The following is a 20,184-nucleotide window of genomic DNA, read 5'->3' on the forward strand; positions in this document are numbered from 1 at the left end:
CACTTAAGCACTCTCACGAAGGGAAAACTAAACCGGGCATTGAATGCCACTGAACACCTGAAATGGCTCAAGTGCCATCCACTACAAGATACACACTGTGGTGCACGAAGAAAAATGAAAATGTCACCACAACAACACTTGTTTTAGTGCTAGGTTGCTTTCTGGTTTGTCCCAAGATTAAAGAGCAGCAGTAAATGGGAATGGCTGGGGGGCATATACACATGGGAGGATTAAGGAACTATATAGGAGCTAGAGGTCAATCAGAATTATACATGTAAAAAAATAGTACACAACACAAGAAGTATATTTTTTTAATTTAATAGTTTATTGTCACTGTTGTTGCTTTAATAATGTGAACACGCTCGCACACTCGGCACGAGCTTCTTGTGTAGAGAAACCAATTTTGATATAAGCAAAGGGAGACATGTACAACCAGGATATTAACATTTTGGTTTCAAGGTGTTTTAGTTATTTCTTGTATTTTATTTTATTTTTCTCTTTTTATTCCAAGCAACCCGGTCCACATCTGTTATGGTAGCTGTTGCCACTTTCTCTCTGAAGGAAGCAAAAAATTTGGAAGAGAAATATGCAATCTTGCTTTTATTTTGTGTTTTGATAGTAATTGTATAACAGGGGTGAAAGGGACTAACAAATGGCATAGCTGAGCTCTCAATATGAGAAAGCTGACATATGTGGACTCGTTTTATTTTTTATTTTATTTTTTCTTAAAAACTGATTCATCTTTCACTTTGAGAAGTTTGTCTTAAAGTTGGTTTTAAATTTGTCTTCGACGGCCAGGAGGGAGAGAGGAGAAGAAGGCGGTGAGAAGCAGGCTGCTGCCGAGTCCACTTCCATCACAGTCAACTACGCCAGGCATCCACAGAGCCCCCTTAGTCCTTCTCTGGTACCAGCTTCAAGACCTTGCCAATCGCGATGGTCTTACCTGAACAAAAACACATTTATCAGGTCAGTATTGAAAAAAAAAAAAAAAAGATAAACTCGCATCAGGAAACGTAGTTTTAACCAGTTTCATTTATACAATTATGACACAAATGCTTTAGTCCAGGAATTTATACATTTATAACACACAAATGACAATAAAAAATAAAATAATTTGACAACTCTGCAGGAAGCTTGCACTTAATTAACCTCCCTGTGGTCAGAGACTGAAGACAATACCGCCTTCAGTATACAGAGTACAGGGCACAAATGAAGCTGCTTCTCACTGCTTCTCTTTCACGGTGCATAGATTTGATCTTTTAAGATAAGCATGACACGAAATACGTAAGAGAAGTGAACTCAAGATTTTCCTCAGTGCGCAGTGTTTAAAGTAAGAGGAAAACCCACCTTCATCTCGTAAGGTGAATCGACCCATCTGAGGGAAATCTTTGAAGGTCTCAAGGCAGATGGTGTCGGCAGTTCGCAGGCGGGCGATACACACTTGGTCTTGTTTCACAAAGCGAGGTCGCGTCTTACTCTTCTCTCCGCTCTTTTTGTCTACCAGGCAGATTAAGGCCTGAATGGGGAAACAAGTGAAATTACATACAGGGGGCGATTTACAACGCTGTCATTTACAGACTGAATTTACAGACACATACTATTATTATATCTCCCGTCAATATGGTTACCAAAAAAAGAAAATGCAGTTTCTATAATCACCCTCTTAATTTAACAAGGAAGGTTACTGTGCTCTAGACCTGTTAATCTCGATGCATAGCTGAAGGATAAGGACTGAAAAAGGACAGAGTTCATAAGAGACACTTCCTCATTAGACATTAACTTGAAATAAGCAGTTTACAGATGAGCATAACAGTTATGCTTGTAGCCCTCTAGTCATAACAATACAAAAAACAAATTAACAAAGGATGCTTTTCAGGTCTTGCCATTTGATGTTTATTCAAATGGCGGGAAACAGTTCAGAACAATCCCTGCTCTAGAACTTTTTAAATGTTCTACAAGTAATCTTTTGGAGGCTAGAATTACAGCCCAGGTCCAGCTTGGTTCTGTATAATCAGACTTACTGAAATTTGGACTTCTTCAATGCAGGTATGGATGTGTAGGACTGCGTTGTAACCTGGGCAGATGATGGATTTGTGTTCAATGATGACAATCTGTTAAGGAAAAAATATAAACTGCTGAAAATTATGGAATGTCACAAAAATCATGATCTGAAATTGCATACAGTATTTAAAATGCATTTCACACATTAGTGGCAAGATGATCTCTAACAGAATAAAATGGTAGTAAGCCTTTCACACCTTTTTAACTTTGTATTGTATTCTATAGTTCTCTAATCGGAATACATAATTATTGAGGTATTAAATTCTTGATTAATTTATTCTGAAAGGTATTTTAAAGTTGACGGAGTAATCTATATGCATCTGGTAATAAACCATTTTCTTTGCGTTTTTGTTCATTTTCATTTAAGAATTTCCATAAAATGTCTGCAAGGTTCCCAATTGAGGAAGTGAAATTAGCAATCTGTGAAAAGGCATGGTGAGTGTGTGCCGTACACATGTGCAGTATGATGTGGATATTGTTTTACAATAAGCTGGCATTCACTATTCATTTTGACATGATTGGGGTTGACCGAAAAATGCTGGTGCCCAGCGTGGCGAGTGCTGGTCTGGGTTCGGGCACTGACCTGGGCGTCAAAGGTGCGTCCGGAGTGGCAAAGGTTCTCGGCATTGCAGAGGATGAAGCCGGGCAGGATCTCCTCCTCCTCGATGCCTTTCAGCCGCAGCTTCAGGTTCTCCCCGGGGTCGGCGGCCTCTGTCTCCACATCGTCCGAGAGCAGGCTCAGGACCTCCACAGTGTGCTGCAACCCACAGAAAGTTTTTTACCACACCAGCAGGCACACATGACACTGCATGTCATTACATTCTCACACAGCACAGTTGGTATCAGCGGGAATGTACGTGTCGAACATAATTTAACAAAACAATGACCTTGAGGAAGAGATGCAAGAATGCCATTTATAAATCAGAAGTGATCTTGAAGAGGTCAAGACTAAGAACAAATTCACTTGCCCAATTGTTTGGCAAGAGCTACAACTGTAGTGTTAGTAAATGACGGTACAGTACAGGCCATTTACCTTGTTTGGCATCATCACGAGCTGCTGCGCTTTGCAGATAGATCCAGACTCCAGCTTGCCCAGGATCACAGTGCCCATATCCTGTGAAAGACAGCCCATTAGACCCCTTTGCTGAAAGTGACAGACACAAGTAACAGCACTCTGCCCTGGAAGAACTATGTATCTGAAGCGGTGGAGATCCCAAGGTTGTGAAATTAAATTGGAAAAGTAACCTTTTGGATTCCCAACTCTGAAACGGCACAAAAAAAAAAAAAAAAAAAATCTAGACTGTGGCTGCTGCTTTACAAGGAAAATCACTTTTAAAACAATTTGTGAATGTAAAGACCAAAACTAAAATAAAACCTCAAAGGATGTTTAATGTCAACCTATACAGTGATAACTAATATACTGGGACAATACAATGTAATATCAGTTCTAATTAAAAAAATAATAATAATAATGCTCATTTCTTAAGTCCCTCAGCTTCCATTCATCTGGATCTAAATCTGCAGATCTCCTTTGCCCTGTTGTCAGATTTACTTGAAGCTTTCTTAAGAGTGTAGCCAGGCTCCAATTAACTTGACCTTAATCACAATACTCAAAATGAATATGAACTCTATACAAAGCCAACTTCATCCTTTTTTCATATTAGGGACTTGCTTTTAAATAAACAGCTGAGAAATGAGAGAAAATGGTCAAGCTTCTCCACTCCAATATGCCAACACACACCCACACACAGGAGCCTGTCACCAGAAAGCTTAATTACCTTCAGACTTATTCAAGATGGATTAAACGTAGACTGTCGACAAACACACACACACACAAGGACCCCTGCTTGTACATCAAGATGTTCATGAGATTGGTAATGTTAACCATTAAACAGCTGCTTTAAAATTGTTTTGAAGACTCTGACAAACTACCTTGCATTTCAATTTATCATCACTTTCTTATACAAATCAAAACCATAGTTTAAAACCCAAGTCCCTCTTTATTTGGCAAAAACTTATGCTGAGCAAACCAATTAATTGAGAAAAACATAAGGCAGTAAGAGAAAGAGTAGCTCGCTCACCTTATATTTGTCTACGATCGGTAATCTGACTGGTCCATTGCTTGATCTGTTAAAGTTTGGCAGACTGTCCAGATGTGGAATGAATGGTAACCCTCTGGGGTGGAAAAAATGAAAAATAGCATTACTCGAATTACCATACTATTGCAAACTAAGATGTCACTCAGACTTACAATATATCCTGCACACGTGAATCACCTCAGAGGTTTATACCGTATTGTGACATAAGCAAATAAAAGTCTCAAAGTTGGCTTCCAGCACTAATCCCAGAAATGCAATAAATCTCCCATGTGACAGACAGGTGTTAATTATAGTCAGTGTGCATCACTGCTTTAAAAAGGTGCACAGAAAGGAGCACACATTACTTCAGTTTGCAAACAACAAACCTTTTCTTCAACGCATCACCCTGTTGCATCTTCAAACCGAATGCCAGGTTTTACTTACGTATACCAAGAGCATAGATCCGCGGGTTCCTTCAAGTTGGCCCCTGTGAGTCCAGAGCAGGGCATAAAATGAATGTCTTTTTTGGGGTTAAAGCCAACCTTCTTCAAAAATGGCACTAGTTTCTCTTTACATTCCTCGTACCTTTGAAAAAGAGAGCAACAGACTTATTCACCAAACTATGATTTACACATAATAATAATAATATTACAAAGTTCTCTCAGCAATTTCTTAACTATATTAAACCGATCTGACATGATGCCTGATGGGAAGACAAAGAGAAGTGTATGGGGTGAAATGTGCTCTGGAAACCCACTGTAAGCACAGGAACACGCTGCTGCACTGTACCTCGGCTACAGAAATTTGCTCACTCATCCACTGATTTATATTTGTCTGTTTTCCTAACGCGTTTCCCACCTCTCCAGGCTCCAGTTCACTGTAGGGTCATCCATTTTGTTGATGAGGACTATCAGGTGTTTTACTCCTGCCGTCTTTGCCAGCATGGCATGCTCTCGTGTTTGGCCTCCCTTCTCAAACCCCGTTTCGAACTCCCCTTTCCTGGCTGAGATCACCTGCGAGGCGGAAAGAGATGGCAGGCGATTAGGTGAAGAGTCTCCAGGATGTTAAGAAGTATTTCCTCTCCCTGAAACTATTTTTGGTCTCCCAGCAGTAAATACCACTATGAAATGTAACTTGGTTTTCTGTATCGCTGTGCTCTGATACAGCTCTGAAATGCTCTAAAGCTCAGGATTTCCACAGGTAGATTCCTCAACTAGAGTTGGAGGAACGTCACAAGATCCACAGCACTGAAAACCAAGACCCTTCAAAACCTGCAAATTGCCCTCTCCTTGACTGGTGGCATCGGTAATGCTGCTAGGCAGAATAATCAAATCTATACCCCACAGGCAGACAAAAAATGTATACTAAATTAAATAAGTATTATGTAAGTAAAAAGTAACTAACTAAGCACTAGAAGTGGGAGGCAGGGCCTGAAACCAGCGGTCTTTACTCACCAACACAGCCAAGTCAGCTTGCGATGCCCCTCCAATCATGTTGGGGACAAAACTTTTGTGGCCTGGGGCATCCAGAATAGTAAAGTGCTTTTTTTCTGTTTCAAAATATGCGCGTCCAACCTCAACGGTCTTCCCCTTGTCCCTCTCCTCCTGGTTTGTGTCCAAGGCCCAAGACAGGTACCTGCACAGGTGAAGAGGGGAGAGATTTTTTTATTATACACTACACCAGTAAGAGATTAATCCTTTGCGTTTACCCTGTTGCATTATTGTGTAGTGCACGGTTTTAACAAAACGCTGTGTATATTTTTACAGTTCATTTTATGTTTAGATATGATCCGAGAGCTCAGAGTATTTACACATAAATATGCACTCACTTTAAAAGATAATATTTAACTGTAGTTAAGTCACCAGACCAAATGAGAATAATTAAGCCAATACTGGGTCTGTTCAATCAGTGGCTGGTGAAGGGCAGCAGAATTCATTTATTTTGAAACATAGGGATAGGTACTTCTCTACAAAACAGTTACAGTTCAACACTGGCCCAATACAGTTAACGTAAATGTGTGTAATGTGCAGGTTGAACTAACCAGGTTTCTCTGTTCTTTTCTTTTGCTTCTCTTTCGTATTTCTCCAGGGTGCGCTTGTCCACCATTCCTGTTAAATACCTGAAAAGAGAGAGAGAGAGAGAGGTTATGTTATTAAAGAAAACAAATCTAAAATGTGCAATATAAAATGTGATCTCTCACAATAAGTCTCTCAGATTTCACTTTGAAACTCCTGAGCTCATGCATTTGTATGTGCTAGTAGTGTGGGGCAATTAGAAACACACCTCTGTCATGTTCTGTACAGCAAAAAAATATATATAACAAATGGGCAAACCATGGGATTAAACCCTCCGCCCACCCGCCAATTACGTGGCGCACACACTGATATCCATCACCGGACCCCAGAAGCTGCTCACTGGATAAATCAACTGTGTCGAGTTCAACACACACCACGGGGGAAAAGCGACGACCAGGCATTTACCTGGGGGCAAAGGTGACATTAGCGCTCTGCCCACACTCATTCCCAAGTTGATTTACTGAATGTAAGCAATTACCTTCGATAACCCAAAACAGGTACAATAGGTTAAAAGTACTTAAGGTTCATCGTACCCAAATTAAGGAATGTAAAACAATCTGAAGAATCTAAGTCTAAGTGTTGACACTCTACATGGAAGACCAAGAACTAAAACTTGGAAGAAAAAAAAAAGAATGGTTTGAATAGGTTACTCACATGATCTGTCCTCCAATTGTTGATTTACCAGCATCTGCATCAGTCAGGGCAGAGGTGGAAAACAAGAGAAGCAGAGTCAGTGCCAACAAAAAGTGTACAGAAATAGTGTCAAAACACTTTAAGGGGAACTAACACGCTTCCTAAAATTATGAGTCTTTACATGTTGCTATCAAGTAGAACAAACATGTCTAGCACTTTTCCAGTTCAATCCAATCATATAAACAACTTAAGATTTTTACATTTAAAACTCATCCAAAAACCACGTCAGAATGTGGCATGAGTGCTCGGTCAGTGATTCAGGATTGGTCGCGCCATAACTTCCTAAATGTTGAAAACATCGGAAAAACTACACAGGTACCATACGAGTCTTCCTAACGGCAACTCAAGTCATTACATTCACTGGTGTTTTAGCATTAGTCATCTCCAATAATAATAATAGTGATTTTTCATTTTCCTTCAAAATGTACAATCACCCAAACTCAGCAGTATTACAATACAATTCTTAATCATGAGATCCGCAGATTCATTCAAACGCACACACTTAAGGTTAACAAAGGTTTTTCACTTCCTCAAGTGAATGCTCCAGTTTTTGTAGTCGATCCCATGGCCACTATGCACGTTCTGAGTGCGATTCATTTAACCGTACCTGTTAGAGGTATGCCAGTTAATGTCATTAATTATTGTGCCCCCCACCATTTTTATTTGTTGACACGCCAATCTTTTCCGATTCCTCATACAATAAGAAAAATGTATATATATCACTATTTTTTATTTTTTTTTACATTTGACAAACACTACATTATACTTTATGCTAAAGATTGATTTCTATAAATGATTCAATACAAATCGACTTCCACAAAACCGTAACAGTTGTAATTTACTGAATAGCCCAGACTGTTGAAGCAGGCATCACCAAAAATCACTGGTTTTCTTTTTGGCTTCATATCATCTATCAGTGCAGGCTGTTTGTGCATCCAGACCTTTGCCACTGTTCTGTTGGCAGATTTGTTCTGGTGCCCCCAAAAAGTGAAATACAAAATGCCAAATTAATGTTCTGGAAAACATAAAACATCTTGGACGAACTACAGAGCGTGATATAAGGTAATATTTGACGAGTTATAACTGTTCAAATGTTAAAAGTTGCTTATATGATAGAATCAAACTGAAAAAGGGTAATATATTTTGCTTACACCATAGCAACACAAAAATCACAAACCATAATTGTAGGAATCACGCTAGTGCCCCTTCAATTTGCTTAGAACTATTCAGGCCTATATTTAAAACAAAATGTTTACCTATTGTCATCTCAAATTTAAGAATGTACAATGTGAGGTGCTGCATCTTTGACATTCATGGTTTCCTCTTTCAGATATACCCTTGATTAAACTGCCAAGGTTACTGTTTTGCAACCGTTTCCTTTTTTTTTTTTTTTAAACAAGGCTGTACCTGGCAACTATGAATTCCTTGCATGCATTACAATGAAACATCTGAACAGAATAATACTTCTTAATGTAGGCTGAGAAGTGGCAAACAAATCACTAATTCATGTTAGTAAACTTCCTGACCAGCTGCTTTCGTCACTGCAGTGAGGATACATCACATCGACTTGTGTGCAGTGAGGGGAGGTCCTGTAGCATTGGTAACCAGAGGCTCTCATTTATAAACCCCTGTGCTTTCTGAGGTGGGCGTAAGAGCAGCAGGCCTGAAGTGAAGCACCTCTGTTCTGCAAGTTTTATAAGTACCCATGTCCCTTTTTTTATCCATTGAGGACAATTTAATCAATATTTCTTTCAATTACATAATTAAAAGGTGGAGATGGGGATAATACAAATTAAAAAAAGTGCCTATTCCTTTCCCAGGACCAAGACTGGCCAATCACCTGACTGGACCCGGCAACTCACCGACATGCCCGATGAAAACCACATTCACATGCTCCTTCTTCGGCGCATCTGGTGGAGCGGGGGCCACTTTTGGCGTTGGTATCTCCTCTTCCTCCTCCATCATCTCCTGCTGGGTCTCCTCAGTAGGTCCCCCATCCCCGGAGGGGCCGCCTCCTGGCTCGGCCTCATTGGGCTCACCTTTTTGCTCCCACGACTCGTCCGTCGTCATTTCCGCCTCTCCGTTTTCCACTGGTGCTGATGGGTGAATAATGAACACCAGTTACAAGGTGCACTACAAAGGATGCACTAAACCCAGTTCAACACCTCATCTGTTTGATATAGCCCTAAACTGGAATGAGGCCACAAACTGGCATTGTGCCATTAAAGCAAAGGATCCTGGGATTGTTCTGCCATGGAGTGAATAATGTTACAGTGAAAGGTAATGTTTTCAACAGCTAATCATAATTGCCCAAGCTCTGAGTATTTAAGAGTCACTGAATAAAGGAGCTGCTTGTACAGAGTGGTATGCCACTTGCTCACTCGTGCAGATGTGACTGCCCCCCTCAAGGGCTACAGAGACCAAGTGTTTGATTTGGGCATTGCCAAAGAAAACAAACAAGGGATCAGATCAGATCAGAGTGGTTGCAGGCACGGATTGAAGCTGTGGATCTCCATAAATGGTTTGTTAAATTATTAATTGTTGATGAAAGTTATGTAAAATACCGGAGAAGGCAGTTCTATGATGGAATCGAGTGCCTGCCTATGAAAGTTTTCCCCAAAGGATTTCGAATTTAAATACCAACAAATCTGACATTTCGTTTTAGCCATTTCATTGTTCATTACAAAATAGCAATGTGCAGTTGGGAGAAAGCGGCCGTGGTCATTTTGGGTCACGCTCTGTGACTTCTGAAATGTAATCCAGGACAGACCCCATAGTTTTGAGTTGTCATCTTGCCCACGTTTTCCTGACAGCACATCGGCAATGGCTTGTCAGATTAATTAAGCACTTCAGTGATCATGTACAAAACCCTCCTCTATTTGCTAAGTGGTTGTCATTTAACAAACAGCTTTCCTAAACAATGGGGTTGCCCATGACTAAGCTGCCATGAAGCATCTCAAGAGGTTTACAGGGATGAAGCTATATTAGAGACCGCTTAGACAGTACATCCCATAGAAGCATGTTTTTATGTTACTTAACACTAAAGGGTGAAAAAAGGATGCAGTAATTAGATGGTTGATATATTTTAACTGCTATCCAGATACATTAAGTTAAATCAGTTGAAAGACATTCAATGTCGTCCCCCCCCCCCAGCCTCCCTTTAATTCTCCATTTGTTGTTATTGTAATCTGTTAGCCAAGGTAAAGATCAATACATTTAATTGTGTAATTTCTACTTTGTTCTCAACTAGCACCTGTGCGGGCACAATCAGCCCAATTTAAGAGCTGAAAGGCAGGGTTATTAATTAGGCAAAACTTACAAATTGGACCTCAACTTCCTTAATCAACCCATAAGAATTACCAGAAGAGGAAAAACTCAAAACTGCTTATCTAAACCAGTGCCACTATTTACCTATTGCAAAACTGTTAATACATAAACTGATCATGCTTATTTACATCAGGAATATTACAAATTGACTGAAAGCTGAATTTACAAACTGCTCCCTGAGGCTCCTGATAGCGATCTGCCTTTTTACAAACTACAAAACAGCATCGAACTGTGCAACACAATTAAGTGTGCCATTCCAGCCTAACCTCTGAAGATACATAATTATTAATAAAAAAACAAACAGAAGAAAATGTCTTGAAAACTAACCTGAGAACAAAACAACTGGCAACAAAACTTGAAATGGGTAGAAGATGAAGCTACAACTTATGATCTGGCAAGCTTTAAAATCAGAGGAGGTATTGAATTGTACAGCCTTCTACATACAATACTAAAAAAAAAGACAGAATAACCAAACCAATACAACAGCTGAAAACCTGTGATATGACTGTTAGGCTAAGCGTGTTCCACTTGCCAGGTATCTGTGGGGCATCTAAAGCAGAAATGGGACTGAAAAGGATGCCCTTTGCCCAACAAGAGTGGACAGAACCCCTTCCGATTCCCTACATCCTTCACTGTGAATGAGGGTAACATTGCCACACACACACGGCATTTACACTACACGTACAAACCTGAGTCAGTCTTTCATTTACATCAAAAAAGATGAGTTTCAGCAAAATGTTTACACTTTAGAACTGGTGATTAAATACAACTCAAGTATTTGAAGCGATACCGCCATCCCTCCCCTCACACACATTCCTTATGGATCGTCATCAGTAAAACGTTACGGTTACAGCATGCTGACAGAGAATCTCTACTATTGTGAAGTAGTGAAAAATCAAAAACAGCTCACCAACATCAGAACTTTTAGTTGGTCATGCCAAGCGGTATTTAATAAATTCCTTTAAAAACAAAACCATATCACTATTGGTGTGAATGCAAAATGCCCACAAAAGACCCTTGATTGAGAAAAAGCTGTGCTTGTCAACTGTCTAAATCTCACTTTCCCTTGAGAGCCTGGTTCAAAACTTCAACTCCTATTCACTGCACACAAATACATGGTGTTCGCTGAAAGCTTAAAAACATGCTGTTGATTCTGCCAGCTGTACAAATGACGCCTTTAGAAAACAAGGCTTGATCAGTGGATGGGTTTCTCAAAACCAACATGATTATCTCACTGTTTATTCACATCAATTGACGACACAGAACTGCTGCATACACATACGATTAGGGAATACTGAATAAAGAAATGGCATTTACATTATTTTATGTTTCTTCAGGAGTGGAATGTCTTGCATCTATTTCGTGCAAATAAATACAAATGAAGCACTGTGTATAAAATGAATAGCGCAGGACTCATGTAGTGATAACCTTGCTATGTAAACACCATCCGTAACCTTAAGCATGTTGATCTGAAGACGATAGTAAAATGGCACAAAAGCTGAGTCTCACGGCTTTCAAGTCAGACATGAGGCATAGGTACATACCAACAGCTTCTGAAACTTCCATGCCGGACACTGTATCAGCACCTAAGGGGAGGGGGGGAGAGAAAAGATTAATATAAACTGCATCTTAAAACACTTACTAATTAAATCTGAGCAGAAATAAAGGAAATACTTGATCCATTCTGTAAACTAACCTAGACTGAGTGGCCATAGGAAATCTCTTTACAATAGGAATTGTTTTAGCACCTGTTAAGGTTAAGCCCGCTCTCAACACTGTACTACTAAACACTACTTTGTTTTATGCAGCTGAAATAAAACTCTGAAGTTCTGTAGGCACAGGTTTAAAACGAATCCCAAAGATAATACATTTATAAATGTCAATGGAAATGGAGTTCCTTTTATTAATTAAAATTCTTTCACTTTTTAGTTGTTGCCCTGGACTGTCAGTGCAAAAGCTGCACAACACAGGTTTCGAACATTCAGTATTTAGGCAGTGTAAGAAGCTCTATATTTAAAAACATTTCTCGACACAGACCTTATGTGATAATGCCATAATTATGAAAATTAATAAAGGAAGTCTTGAAGTCAAGATTGCCGAGACTGAGATTAAGTAACCAGGTGGCAAGGCCGAATGCGACGGAAACGCCTCCCTCTCCACCCCAGGAGGCCGACTACTCTCCTCGCACAAGCCCCACACTTCTACCTCCCTGCATTGCCTGATGGATTCAGGTGCAGCGCATCTGGTTTTAAAAACGTTGCCACAGCTTGGTACCTGCCCCCCCACCCAGGCCTCATCAACCAGTGGCACCACAGGGCTGCACTGTGTGTGTACACCTGCCTCTGCATATCAGTGCACAGCTGGTTAGCAACATGACCTGGGTGGGCGCTGCAGGCAATGGGTTTCCAACCTCATTAATCCCTCCACCCACTCCCACCCTCAACCTCAGTCTCCTGCATTATGTTTGCAGGTAAAGGTTTACAGCTGACACTTTAATTTGGTTGAGATTTAGAGTCGCCACCTACCCAGTATGTTAATTTAGATATTTACACACAAAGAAAAAATGTTTTACTTTTATCCTTTGAAAACTTTGGAAATGTAAAAAGTATATAGTCATTTTTACTGGATCATTTGTTATTTTCCAGTTAGAGATCATTCTGTAATTTTAAATGATTTAGTAACACACGGTGAGCTCCAGTGGCATGCTGCTTTATTACTATTGTCAAATGGATATGTGGTTTGTAATAATGGGAAGATTTTGACATTATACTTTAACATTAGGCAAGACTGAACATTAGGCTAGTCTGATGTCTATGTCGATTTACAAAATAAATGGTTTGGAGAATAAGTGTGCAAAAGATTACAATACCATGTTTGATCTCAAAACCTCTTGCATGCAAGTCAAACGAAATACACCCCTCTGTAAGGGGAAGTGGTTTCTGAGCGAGTTTGTAAATTATATCTCTAGACACGCACACAATCTGTAGGCCTCCGAGCAGCAGGGGTCACTGACACCAATATCAGAACAATGATTTGCACACAAGTTATCAAAAGCAAATGGTTTATATGTATAATATATATATGGGGAAAAATGTATAGACATTTAGACATTTTGGTACCACTGATGACAGTTGCCAATTTCCTTTCAGGAAAAAAAAAGAAAATGGGCAGATTGAAAGCAAAGTCAATATCTTCATGGTCATGTTTTTCCATTGAGGGGGTGTCATAAACAAATAAGCACCACAAAAAATTGTTAGGACTGGGCTTGGTTCTGCAATGTAAGACTTTAGTGGGACAGATTAAGCCATCTTCAATTGGCATGGGCCTGCTGTGTCAAAATATATGATATGACAGCTGCAGAAATTCAGTTTAGGATGCAAATTCTCCATCTCCTACCTGTCAGTCACACAGAGAAGTTCAAACCCTTCCCATGCATGTGCACATCTGGTTAAAATGCATGCATCTGCTCTACACCATCACACCTTTAAACAGGATATTCATTAAATGCGATTACTGTTATTAAAACCATTGCATTTATAGCAATACTAGACTGGGTTGAATGTATGTTCTTGGGATAATGAAAATGGGCCCTATTGCGCAATCCAAGGGAAATTCCCTCTTCTGTATGTGTTGATAAACATGCAGCTACAGCCTTCTTTCCTACAGAGTAGCATCAATCACCAATCCCAGTATGCCACATTTGAAGGGGTTGAATGGCTACACAGACCCAGAAGGACACTGCCTTGCCAGTAAGTGTTGGGATAGCACTGAATGTAGGAAAACAGAGGCTGGTCCCTTTACTATTCAGCGACTAACTGCAATAATTGCAGACTGACTGGGAATCCTACAGCTTTGTATTGATGGTAAAGAGCAGGCTACCCCCAAGAACAAACAGTGCTACCTAATGAGCAGGTATCTGGTGAGTCCAACGCTGGACCCACCCAAAGCTGAGCCCTACTGTGTGCAAGACTAGTGCCAATCACTGAGGCTCACCAGGTGAGCGGAGAAAAGAACCGGCTGTTGGAGTGCACTGAACACCTAACCGTCAGCTGTTTTCGCATAGACATCTGTTCTCTGAAAGATAGGGTTATCTTTTCCTTAACTAATTTTGTGGCAAAACTGAAGGCAGTTAGTTTTAATGGTAACATGAGAGAAATATTATTGTCAGTAGGGGGAGAAATTTTACCTGTAGATGTACACATTTCAACATGAGTGAAAGCACTGGACACCTGCCCTTGACACTTCACCTACACCTGTACCCAGCCCTGAGCTCCCCTGCATTGCTCAGTGACATTGATTCTGAAGGCTCCACAATTTTCCAGATGTTGCTCTGCAAACAAACTCAACAGTATAGGTGGGGGGAACGACAATCATTAGCAGAATTGGCTTTCATACAGTTTTGGACAGAACCAAAGAATTGTGGGCCAAACATTTCAACAACCTGTTCCCAGTTTTAGCGGCTCGCCAGACGGAAGGCACTCTTACTGGTCCACTGACACACTGACAGGCAGTACTGGGAATGAATGGACTAGGGCCTCATGTGTGTCTCCATGTTGAACTATGACCATTTCAATGGTAACAGGGGGTAGCACTCTCTTACATGGCTTAAGCTGAAGCAGGATTTGACCAGTTAGTCATTTTTCATTATTTTTTTAAACTTTCCGTTAGCGATTTACACTAACCACTTCAACCAGAAAAGCCATTATTGTATAATCAACAATCTCATTTTAAGCGGGGTTTTATACTCCCAATCAACAGTTAACGACACGTTTTCCTTGCCATGTAAAATTTAATTATTTAATTACCAAGGTGCTGATTAATGCCATCATACCATAATTCAAATCTAAAATGTGGCTTTATAATACATGCATATATAGGATACCAGTTCTTAAAAAAAAAACTACTTTACACCATATGCTCAAAGAATACATCATATTTAGTCTATTGTACAAAGACATCCGCTGTCAATTTGACTACACCAGATCTCAATTATGGCTGGTAAATTGCATCCATCGCCCTGACTGCATGATTACAAGATGCCCCTGCGTTTTAATGTCCCCCACACCTCCAGTGCCGAGGTGCCGCGGTGCGCTTCATGTGTGCAGCCGGAGCAGAAACGTGTGCGCCCAGTATTTTTCCGCTTCTGCAGCTCGATCCGCCAGCGGCTGTGAACTTACCGGCAGTGTCGGGGCTTTCAGAAGGCCCTGTCTGGAAAAAGGCCGGTACGAACTCGGCGGCGTGCACGTTGGGGACGAACGGCTTGGCGTTCACGTTGAGCCCGATGAAGGCGGACTGAAGTTCCGCGTCGACCGGGGCCTCCACATCGTCCTCCTGTTCCCAGGAATCCGGGGCAGTGTCTCTCGGGTCCATCGTGGATCTTGATTTAAACTGTACTGTTTGTAAAGACTACGCAGTTGGCTGTATAACCACCCCGCAACGCGTTATTTTTTCCCCCCACCTCTTTAAAATATAGTTAAAAAGTTTTCTCTCTTTTCAGCGTAAATCTTTATCCTTTTTTCCCTTCCAAGAATACGGAGCCGGTTTCTCACGGCGACACCAGAAAAAGAGAGAGAGATCCGACTCAGCACTCAACGCGAGTCCTCGTGTGTGCCGATGACTCTCCCCAACCACAGGGAGCGACGTGCGCACTGCACCATGGGAGCTGTAGTGTTTCGGCCATTTGTTTCCCATTTCGGAGCGACTGACGGGGGTGGTTAGATAAACTACAATTCCACACACGCATCAGGCTACCGTGACGCCATCATCCCCGACAGATTTGACCGAAAGGCTTCTGGGTCTTGGAGTTTTCGGTTGACGTCATCCGGGTAGTGTCATGGATTTGAGCAATCGCTGTATAGAACTACACTTGGCCAGACCGTGTAGTTGCAAATTTTCTTCTAGTCCGATTGTTCGAACCCTTTTCTTTTTTTTTTTTTAATAAAAATGGGTGTACTTCTTTTATAACAAATTTATAGTATAAAGAATACTTATCTTGAGACCAGTTGCGTGAAAATTGTAATACATTGTGCAATTTGTATAATACTTACTAAGCAAACCAATAATTCAAAATGACCAAATTGGTTAGAAAAGTATGTCTGTAACCAAATTGAGATAGCAAGACGGTTCAATACAACACCGTTAAATAAAGACATGTCAGGAAACAACAGCATTTCCGACGGTCTAAAACGTATTCAAATACACACAGAAACAAATTACTAATACAAAGTTACATTTAAGAAACATGCAACTTATATAGTACAACTAAAACGACTGCTGCTGCTGCTGCTGCTACAAGGGAAGACTATATCATACACATAGCACAATTAACTTGACTTATTTCAGACTGAGTGACATTTGCACTTCTCAACAGAATTAAAAACATAAAATAGAAATAAAAGATCAAACCTGTTTCTTCATCAATATGTTAAGCCATATGTTTGTTTCTCAGAAGTGTCCTTGGATGTTTCAGTGTGTGCTGATTGTATAGATCTATGTTCCAGATCATTATCTCCATATAAGTACAACTGTACAACCGGACCATTTAAACAGTTTCACTAATAATACCTACAAAAAATGAACCTGCAGAGCAGAACAGGGAACACTGGCATTCCAAACTCATGACATCACACAACGGATGAATGGGGATCATTATGTGAATGAGGTGGATATTGTAACCACCTGTTGATAAATAGGTATATATATTTTTTAAATCAAGATTTCAATAACTTAAATTTAAAAACAAACCCTGAACGTTACTTGTATTATTACTTTAACTTGAAAAGCACACAAAAAAGCTCTTCTGGGACAATCCACACTGAAGTTACAAAACAATTTGCAGTACATGATTTATTTGATATGGCCATAGTGCCCCCCTGTGGTCCATTTGATTTCTGCAAGATTATGCATTTGAATTTGAATTTTCATTTTTTGTCTTTTTTGTCCAGAGCCCTCTACCTACTGCGTTTAATCTAATAAAAAACAACCTTGTTAAGGACTCATAACAGAAGCATAACTTGTATTTGCTGTCAGATGAAGTGACATATACAGAAGGTAACATATGCATGAGTAATACATTTTTTCAATACATTCATTATGTTTAATTCAAAATGTGTTCTGTCCTGACAGGGTTCATCATAGTGGATTTATAGCAATGCTTGAAAACAGGAACATAGAATTCAAGAACATAAAATAACGACTGGGAGACTTATTACAGGAGACCAATGTCTGTATTTGAAAAATCCAGACACCATTACAAAATGTAATTGGCTTCTTGATTTATATGCATGTAGCACTTAAGATCATGCCTGAGCGATATAAGTGGGACTGTCCTTTCTTGCACAGCCGTTTCTATTGGCGGCACTGGAGTGGTTGTGAATTCTGAGAGAGGGCATTGAAACTGGGCAGGGGGCTTCCCCTGAATATAGACCATTTTCATGGGAGGAAGTGCTGTCTGCTTTATAAACTCAGAGTTTCACACACAGTAACTACAACCTGATAAAGGAGTCTGCTGCAACCTTATAATAATAATAACTATTATTAGCCTATTCATGGCCAATATTAAATGCTCCCAGAATTCCTATTACGATAAGCTTGTGGAATCTTGTCAACCCTGTCATCTGCGTTGCTATAAAAGAGCCCCCTCTGACTGCACGAGCTATTGCAAAACATGTAAGTATAGATTTTAAATATATATATATATATATTTTTTTTTATCCAACCCTATATCATCCATATATTCACGATTTATATTGTATAAGAGATTTGTTAACCTGGTCTTTTATATGTATATTATATTAATTACCATTTATTGTAAGAAACCACCAAAAGTTGGGTTCTATACACTTCTTCCTTTCACACATACATCTTATTTTATTGACATTTCTTGTCAAAAGTTATATATTGTTAAATTATGAGATTTGATTGAGTACAGAAAGACAAATCACACAGACATGGTATGGAGTTGTAGATGAACAGCAATAACCACCGAGCTTTAGATAGTTGTGTATTTGCTGTTTCCAGATGTTGGCACCATCTGAGGCTGTAATTTTCCAAACGAGACAAATCTGCAAATTGTAGGACATGAGAAAGGATGATAAACGGGGAACAGAAAGAAGGCAATGGAAAAAATGTGATGTAGAAATGAATGGCTTACTGAAGGCAATCTCTATTTTTAAACTTGACTCAATAACCAAATACTAAGGCATCTGTTTCTGTCCAATTCAAATCTTTTAAAACGTTATTTAAAGCTGATGGTTTTGCTTTGCAACAAGTAGCCCAACTAACATTTTTGTTTTGCTACCACATTGTGGGAATGTGATGTTGGCCCCAACCAACCCACAACCTTACTACAATGTTGTATGTTAGCTGGGAGCTTCCCTAAAGCGTATGCTTTGCATCCCGCTCTGTACCAGTGGCGGACAGGTCTGTGTCGGAGAGCCACATTGTGTGGATCATCCTGGGCGTGCTCTTGTTCCTGAGTGCCTTGACTTTCACCCTTACCCTGGCCCTCAGGACGCTGCGGAAAAATAAATCGAAGCATTTGCCCAAGAACACAGGTAGGCAATCTAGTGCAGTGTGATGGCGATTAAACATACTGTCATGAAAGATCTGCTTTGCATGGATGCTATGAGGCTACCTAAATGGTCTGACCATAATTATTTTCTAATAATGATAATAATAATAAATCTGGCTTAAATGTTTACAAAATAATGAAATAATCTATATACAATACATTTGCAACTTTAATCTTGACATTACTCTACACCAGGGGGCAGACTCCAGTCCTAGGGGGATGCAGTGTCTGATGGTTTTGTTCCAACAGGAGCTCCAAATTACTTAATTAATGTTATTATTTACTCAGGTAGACTTATATAAAACTTTCATATTTTATTTTAATAGACAATACCTTACAATTGGTTGATGACTCAAAACACTGAAACCACAGAACATTTCAGTGTCTGGAGAGAAGTATTCAATTAATCCAGTTAATGGTTTAATTTTACCAATTAAGGAGCCAAGAACAAAACACAGCAGACACTGCGGCCCCCCAGGACTGGAGTCTGACACTCCTGCAGTACACTATACACTACATTTGTAGGGCTTGCTTTCGTGAGTGTCAGGTATAATTTTGTTGTCAGAGAGGGATCGAATAAGCGTTTCTCCTGCAGATGTTTCCACAGGGCCTGAGCAGGAGAACAAGAGAGATGCTCATTGTAAGGACACCAGGGTCTCAGAGCTCCTGGATGAAGTAATTGTAAACAACTGGGAAGAAGAGCGAAACAATTCTGGCCCCCAGTACACCTCATGTTTCCCTGTCCCAGCTACAGAGGAAGGTGCCACTATTCTGGTAACTGCAAAAACAGCCCAGCTGTGGAACTATGCACTGGACAGCAATGGGGACCCTGTGCTGGGCTTGTGGCAGTCTGTCTTTACAGCCTGAGCAGGGTAGCAAAGTGGATTTGCACTTCTTCTACGGTCAGGATACTGCACCCCCTCTGTTCAAATGTTTGTCATGAGCCATGAGTTTTGTGTTTTTGTTTGGCACCAATCTTGATCTAACCATGTGTATCTTGCAGTTCAGGACAATCTGTGTGATTTGCAATAGGAATCACAAACTGTGCCGCATATTGAACTGTGTAGATTTGCATGAGTCATTACTATTTGCTTGTTTGTGTGTGTGTTTAGTTCAGCGTGTTATAGCAATCAATAATTTGAAGTAGAAAGAGAAAGTTGTTTGTGAAACACTTAGGGTCCTTGTATATATCAGGGCTTTGTTTTGATTTGTCTTACATGTATGATCCCATATGTAGCCTATTTTGCACCATGTTTGCCAACATGAAATAAACTATCAATAATAAGGAACAGGAGGACCACTTGGGTTAGGCAACTTTAATGGTGTAATAAACGTTATAAGACTGATATACATAATGATAATCCTCCTCCTCATCATC

The 20,184-nt window shown here is 40.0% G+C and overlaps 2 protein-coding genes across 2 annotated transcripts; one reads left to right on the forward strand and one right to left on the reverse strand.

The window, feature by feature from the left end:
- Window positions 1–304: 304 nt before the first annotated feature.
- gspt1 (G1 to S phase transition 1) lies at window positions 305–15,846 on the reverse strand. Its single transcript, XM_066688941.1, has 14 exons — window positions 15,412–15,846; window positions 11,779–11,820; window positions 8,770–9,003; window positions 6,869–6,902; window positions 6,181–6,258; window positions 5,594–5,774; window positions 4,998–5,152; window positions 4,584–4,724; window positions 4,143–4,236; window positions 3,095–3,175; window positions 2,645–2,818; window positions 2,022–2,111; window positions 1,348–1,516; window positions 305–943 (listed from the first exon to the last, which is right to left on the reverse strand). Exons 1-14 carry the CDS (start codon window positions 15,602–15,604, stop codon window positions 891–893), a joined length of 1,719 nt encoding a protein of 572 aa, XP_066545038.1. The 5' UTR covers window positions 15,605–15,846; the 3' UTR covers window positions 305–890.
- Window positions 15,847–17,710: 1,864 nt separating this feature from the next.
- On the forward strand, window positions 17,711–20,095 carry tnfrsf17 (TNF receptor superfamily member 17). The gene is made up of 3 exons (XM_066689158.1): window positions 17,711–17,902; window positions 18,646–18,789; window positions 19,402–20,095. The coding sequence occupies exons 1-3, from the start codon at window positions 17,782–17,784 to the stop codon at window positions 19,671–19,673; spliced, it is 537 nt and encodes a 178-aa protein (XP_066545255.1). The 5' UTR covers window positions 17,711–17,781; the 3' UTR covers window positions 19,674–20,095.
- The last annotated feature ends 89 nt before the right edge of the window (window positions 20,096–20,184 follow it).

The sequence above is a fragment of the Amia ocellicauda genome, chromosome 17 (genome assembly GCF_036373705.1).
Source record: "Amia ocellicauda isolate fAmiCal2 chromosome 17, fAmiCal2.hap1, whole genome shotgun sequence".
In the NCBI taxonomy this organism is placed as follows: Eukaryota; Metazoa; Chordata; class Actinopteri; order Amiiformes; family Amiidae; genus Amia; species Amia ocellicauda.